The sequence below is a fragment of the Dipodomys ordii genome, unplaced genomic scaffold, assembly GCF_000151885.1.
Source record: "Dipodomys ordii isolate 6190 unplaced genomic scaffold, Dord_2.0 Scaffold15, whole genome shotgun sequence".
In the NCBI taxonomy this organism is placed as follows: domain Eukaryota; kingdom Metazoa; phylum Chordata; class Mammalia; order Rodentia; family Heteromyidae; genus Dipodomys; species Dipodomys ordii.
In genome coordinates, this window is record NW_012267231.1 from 2,152,525 (window position 1) to 2,158,851 (window position 6,327).

Genomic DNA, 6,327 nt, shown 5'->3' on the forward strand with positions numbered 1-6,327 from the left:
CCCCGGCGGTGCCCTGACCCTGGCGGTGCCCTGACCCGGGCGGCGGCCGGGGGCATCTGCAGAAGGATCTCATCGTGCTGAATGATGTGTACCGCGTGATGGCTGTGGACGCCCTGGCCTCCTCCCACCCGCTGTCCTCCCCCGCCGACGAGGTCAACACGCCCGCCCAGATCAGCGAGCTCTTCGACTCCATCACGTACAGCAAGGTGATGCCCCTGCCCCCCCACAAGAGGGAGGCGATCCCCCCACACCCCTGCTGCCTCAGCCCGCTGAGCCCTCTCCCACCTCTGCCCGCAGGGCGCCTCGGTCCTCAGGATGCTGTCCAGCTTCCTCACTGAAAACCTCTTCAAACAGGGCCTGGCGGTGAGCACCCCGCCCCCAGCCGGCCCGCCCAGCCCCTCCCCCAGGCCTGGGACCCCCGCTCACCCCCCACTCTCCACAGTCCTACCTCCAGGCCTTCAAGTACAACAGCACCGACTACCTGCACCTGTGGGAGCACCTGCAGAAGGTGAGCCGGCCAGCGCCCCGCGCCCGGGCAGCTGCTGGGCCTTGAGCTCAGGCCCTCACTCTCCCCCAGCCCCTTTTTGCTCAAGGCTGGGGCTCTAGCGCTCGAGCCGCAGCTCCACCTGTGGCGCTCCTGCTGGGTCACTGGGACGGAGGGACCCTAGGGCCGTCTGCCTGCGCCGGCTTTGCACTCTGCCCCGGGGGGGGGGGCTGGCTTGGCAGGCCTCATGGCAGACCCCGCTTTGGGGCAGGGCCCTCCCCTCCTCCCCTGCAGTCCACCTCGGTCGTGGTCCTGGGTCCGTCCCTCCCCCCGGGCCTCTGGGGCCAGCCGTTAGACCGCGTCATCACTCGGGGTGCCCTGTGCCCCACGGCCCCTCCCGGGACATCCTGGCACCCTAGACACAAACTCTGACCCTCCATCCTGCCCCGCCCACATTCCTGCTCCTTGTGGGGTGCCACAGGCCCATCGGGGCTGAGCCCACGCCCTCCCCACAGGGCCTCCCCTCCCCTTGCCAGCCTCCCCCACCTGGGGCAAAGCCCTCGCCCGCCCAGGATCCCCCCACACCCCTCCCCCTCCCCATGGGCGCATTCCCTGTGCTTTGCATCACTGGCTTTTTTATTTTAAACGGTCCTGGGCTTGAACTCGGGGCCTGGGCGCTGTCCCTGAGCCGCTTTTGCTCAAGGCGATCACTCTGTCTACCACTTGAGCCACAGCGCCACTTCTGGCTTTTTCTGTGTATGTGGTACTGCTGTGTCGGACAGGGGCAGACAGCACTGGACAGAGGCAGATTGTGCCGGATAGGGGCAGACGGTGCTGGACAGGGGCAGACGGCCGGACAGGGGCCCCATCTGTCACCTTTAACTTGGATGGCACCCGGGGGGCAGAGGCTGGAGTCCACAGAAGGGGGTTCTGGGGGAGGGGCGGGGGATGGCTGTCCCCACACCCACGCTGCCCCTCGTTCTGCGCCCAGGCCGTGGACAGCCAGCAGGAAATCCAGCTCCCGGACAGCGTGGGCACCATCATGGATCGCTGGATCCTGCAGATGGGCTTCCCGGTGATCACGGTGAACACAGAGACCGGGAACATCTCCCAGCAGCACTTCCTCCTGGACCCCGAGTCCAACGTCACCCGGCCCTCAGACTTCAAGTGAGCAGACGGGGTCGCTGCGGCCCGTGTCCCGGGCGGGGCGGGGGGGAGCACTGGGGCGGCCTCCGGCCCACTGCGGTCAGTGAGGGGCGGGCACTTCCTCCGGGGCCGGCAGCCTGGGCTGCTGGGCGCTGGCTGGGAACCGGGCCAGCCGCCTCTCACGCGGGCTCTCACGCGTGTCCGCAGCTACCTGTGGATCGTGCCGATCACGTCTCTCAGGAACGGCGCCCAGCAGGACAGTTACTGGCTGCTGGAAGAAAAAGGTAATCCCGGCCTCCCCGGTGGGCAAGGCGCCCGGCCGCTCCTGGCCTGAGGCCTCGGCGGGGCATAGCGAGGGTTGCATCTGGTTGAACAAATGTCCGCTTTGCCGCTGCCCGGCTGCGCGGCGTTGGTCACGTTACGTCCCACTCTGGTCTCCGTTTCCTCATCTATAAGGTAGAGCTAAGGGCAGTATCTACTCTGCGGGGTTGTGTGAGGACTGAGGAGAGAATTGACATAAAAACCTGAACCAGTGCCTGCCGTCTCGCAGGCACGGCCCTGTTCAGCCGGCTGCTGAGCACGCCGGGCCCAGGTGAGCCGCGTAGAGCAGGGCAGCGGCCGAAGCCGACCCCGCCCCTCCTGCATGCAGGGCCGGGGGCAGGGCAGGGGCTGGGGAGGAGGGGAGGCAGGCGAGCTGGCTGGCAGAGGCAGGGGAGGCCAAGACAGGGGTCAGGCAGCCAGGCCGGAAAGGGACTGGGAGGGGATGGGGGGGATGGGGGGACCCCCTCCCCCGCGGGACCCCGCCCAGCGCCCATCTTGCCCTGCAGCCCAGAACCAGCTGTTCAAAACCAGTGCGGCCAACGAGTGGGTCCTGCTGAACCTGAACGTGACCGGCTACTACCAGGTCAACTACGACGAGGGCAACTGGAAGAAGATCCAGACCCAGCTGCAGACCGACCTGTCGGTGGGTGGGGTGCCGTGGCTGGGTCTGCCGTGGCCAGGCTGCCGGGTCTGCCGTGGCTACTACCCAACCAGGTCACACTATCCGCCTCTTCTAGGCCATCCCTGTCATCAATCGGGCGCAGATCATCAACGATGCCTTCAATCTGGCCAGGTGAGCCCCTCCCCAATGTGGTGCTGGGAGACGCGCGACCACAGACCTGGGCAGGGAGGACCGGGGAGGGCAGGGCACCACGTGAGGAGCGAGGACTTGTCCTAGGGTGGCAGCGTGGCGCCCTCCCGGAGAGCCGGCCGCTTCCTCCTGCGGCAGGCAGGGGACCCGGGACGGAGGGGCGGCCCTGGCGGCCAGCTGGGGCCTCGGCCTATGGCTGGACCTGGGGGTGCTCTAGCTCTCCCGTGTGTCCCCAGTGCCCGCAGGGTCCCCGTCACGCTGGCGCTGGACAACACCCTCTTCCTGTACCAGGAGAGAGAGTACATGCCGTGGGAGGCGGCGCTGAGCAGCCTCAACTACTTCAAGCTCATGTTTGACCGCTCTGAGGTCTACGGCCCCATGAAGGTAGGAGGCTGGTCCTGGACGGCCCCGGCCGCCGGGGATGGGGGCGGGGGGGGGGATGCACCCAAGAGCGGGCAGCACAGGCGAGGCCAAAAGGGGAACGTGTAGCAAGGTGCCGGTTGAAAGAGGAGCATCAGCAGTCACGGCTCATTGGAAATAAGAATCTTGTGGAGGGCTGGGAAGGTGGCTCAGTGGTAGAGCGCTTGCCTTGCATGCCTGAGGCCCTGGGTTTGATTCCTCAGCACCACATAGGAAGAAAAAATGGGAAGTGCGCTGTGGCTCAAGTGGTAGAGTGCTAGCCTACAGCTGAAGAGCTGAGGGACAGCGCCCAGGCCCAGAGTTCAGGCCCCACAACCGGACCCCCCCCAAAAAAAACAAAAGAATCTTGTGGACTTGCCTGCCCGGGCTGGCTTTGAACTGCGCTCCTCAGGCCTCAGCCTCCTGAGTTGCTAGGATGACAGGCGTGAGCCACTACGCCCTGCTCTCAAGTTTTAAGGCTCAAGCGTTCATGAGAATGAGTTTCCTGGTTAGACATCTAAAATGTCTGTCACTTTGAGAGTTAAGCTGCATTTAGAAGTTTCTAGATTGGGGGCTAAGAATGTGGCTTAGCGGTAGACTGCTTGCCCTGCACGCATGAAGCCCTGGGTTTGATTCCTCAGCACCACATACACACACAAAGCTGGAAGTGACACTGTGGCTCAAGTAGCGGGTAGAGCGCTGGCCTCGAGCAAAAGAAGCTCCAGGACAGTGCCCAGGCCCCAGCATTGGCAAATAATAATAACAACAACCACCACAACCATCCCTCTGCCGACATCAGACTTCTTTGTGCTGTCCCTGCAAAGCCCAGGCCCTTTCTTCTTTCTAGAATGTGACCAGTTTCTCCTGCTTCCAGACTCTCCTGGGAACGTCAGTGGGCCTCGGTCTGGGTCCCTTCGGGGATGAGAACATTTCCATGCGCCTTTTCTGAACCCGCTTCCCTTTCTGCTCCCTGGTTGTCTCTTTCTAGAAGCACCTGTAGCTACTGGCCCGGGCCCTGTTGCTCTCTTGTCTCCTTGTTGTCAGCTTGATGTCTTTACTCTGCCCACAGGCCGGAGCCCCCAGCTTTTGCACGCGGCTCTCCCCTAGAGTGGGTTTAATCTCTCCTATTTTTGCATTTCTGAGTGCTCTCAAGTCCCGGTGACTTGCGCAATGTCTCCTTGTTGCTCTTGCAGGCTTCTCGGGTTTTCTTTCTCTTCCTCCAAGTTTTCTGTTTGTCTTGGTCTCCCTTCAAGTACAAGGCTGTTGGGGCCTGAAAGTGAAAAAAAAAAAAAAAAGCTGTTGGCTCTTCTAGAATATTCTAGAACCTCACAGTTCAATTCAGGTTAGCACAGCCGAACTCGAGGATGTCATGCGGCCCTGTGGAGTGTTCCATATTTTAAAACTCTCTCACATTGTAGGGTGACCTGGTAGGCAAGAAATTCTTCACTGGGAATCCTTAAAAGCTAAGGGGTCAGTGGTAGAGCATGTGCTCAGCATGTGCAAAGACCCGGGGTTGCATCCTAGCCCCAAAGGGAAAAATTGACCACTTTGTATTTTCTCCAGAAAATATGTAATGAGACCAGTGGGCCCATTTCTGGGGGTCAGATTGGGAAAGGGAATTGGGGTACCGCCAGTTCCCTTGAACTTCAGTCTTCCTGATCTACCTGCTAAGCAGTGGGGATCACAGGCATGAGCCAGCCTGGCAGGAGGCTGAAGCTGCCCCCGTGTTCTTTCCCCAGAATTACCTGAGGAAGCAGGTCACTCCGCTGTACCACTACTTCAAAGACCTCACCGGCAACTGGACCCAGCGCCCGGCCACCCTCATGGAGCAGTGAGCTAGATGCGGCGGGGGAGGGGGAGCGCCCCAAAGTCTCCCCATGGCTCCTGGCTCCTGACTCAGGGGGGCCCAGGAGGCAGAAAGTGCAGGCGCAGGGGCTCTGGGCCAGGCAGGGCCGTTGTCCTTGAGAGATGGTCCCTAGCCTCCCACAGCTGGGATTGCCGGTGAGCGCGTCCCCACCCACTTCATTGTACATGCCCGCACACCACGCCCTGGCCAGCTGGCAGCCAAAGGCCTCCAGCCGTGCTGGGGTGGACCCTGTGTGGACCCCGCGGGGCTCCTGGGCTCCTCCAAAGGTCTGGAAGCTCAGTCAGGCCAAAGCATGAAGGAGAGAGAGAGAGAGAGGAGAGAGGGAGAGACCCAGAAGGTCCGGGCCTCGCCTAGGGCACAGGTCTGAGGCTGTGTGTGAAGAGTAAGACACCGGCTGAGTGTGGGCCGGGCTTCCAACCGCATGGCTCCCCGGGCAGGTACAACGAGGTCAACGCCATCAGCACGGCCTGCTCCAACGGGCTCCCCGAGTGCAAAGACCTGGTGTCCTCGCTTTTCAAGCAGTGGATGGACAACCCCAGCCAAAACCCGTGAGTGTCTCCCATGCTGCCCTGGGCCTGGCCCTCCCTCCCCCCCCCCAGCAAGCTGCTTCACCAGGCCCCCTCCTGCCCCAGCATCCACCCCAACCTGCGCTCCACCGTGTACTGCAACGCCATCGCGCAGGGCGGGGAGGTGGAGTGGAACTTCGCCTGGGAGCAGTTCCGCAACGCCACCCTGGTGAACGAGGCCGACAAGCTCCGCGCCGCCCTGGCCTGCAGCAACCAGGTGTGGATCCTGAACAGGTGAGGAGCCGAGCCCCGCCCCGCACACCCCTCGTCCCGGCCTGGCCGCCCCGGCCGCCGCCCCTCGACGTCCTCCCTGCTCCACACACCCATTGCCTGGTCGTCCCGCACACACCTGGCGGGGCAGGCCCCCCCCCTGCTTAGGTGTGCAGGGGGCGGGGTGCGGGGGGATGCGCGTGTGTCCCAGGAGGGTCACCAGGCCGGCCCCCCCACAGGTACCTGAGCTACACCCTGAACCCTGACTACATTCGGAAGCAGGACGCTACCTCCACCATCAACAGCATCGCCAGCAACGTGGTCGGGCAGACTCTGGTCTGGGACTTCGTCCAGAGCAACTGGAAGAAGCTGTTTGAGGAGTGAGTTGGAGGAGGGGAGGGAGGAGCAGGCCGGCCAGGAAGGGGGTGGGGAGGGGAGGAGCCAGGGCAGGCTGGAGGTGGGGAGGGGGAGGAGTCAGGGCAGGCTGGAGGTGGGGAGGGGAGGAGCCAGGGCAGGCTGGAGG

General features: G+C 63.4%; 1 protein-coding gene across 1 annotated transcript in view; it reads left to right on the forward strand.

Moving 5' to 3' along the window:
• Anpep (alanyl (membrane) aminopeptidase) overlaps window positions 1–6,327 on the forward strand; it is a 24,395-nt gene that overhangs the window by 15,994 nt on the left and 2,074 nt on the right. Inside the window, exons 8-19 of the mRNA XM_013011870.1 lie at window positions 31–206; window positions 298–363; window positions 443–508; window positions 1,476–1,651; window positions 1,838–1,914; window positions 2,458–2,594; window positions 2,689–2,744; window positions 2,999–3,146; window positions 4,901–4,992; window positions 5,466–5,576; window positions 5,661–5,828; window positions 6,044–6,184. Coding sequence (XP_012867324.1) covers window positions 31–206; window positions 298–363; window positions 443–508; window positions 1,476–1,651; window positions 1,838–1,914; window positions 2,458–2,594; window positions 2,689–2,744; window positions 2,999–3,146; window positions 4,901–4,992; window positions 5,466–5,576; window positions 5,661–5,828; window positions 6,044–6,184 — 1,414 coding nt within the window. The remainder of the gene's footprint in view (window positions 1–30; window positions 207–297; window positions 364–442; window positions 509–1,475; window positions 1,652–1,837; window positions 1,915–2,457; window positions 2,595–2,688; window positions 2,745–2,998; window positions 3,147–4,900; window positions 4,993–5,465; window positions 5,577–5,660; window positions 5,829–6,043; window positions 6,185–6,327) is intronic.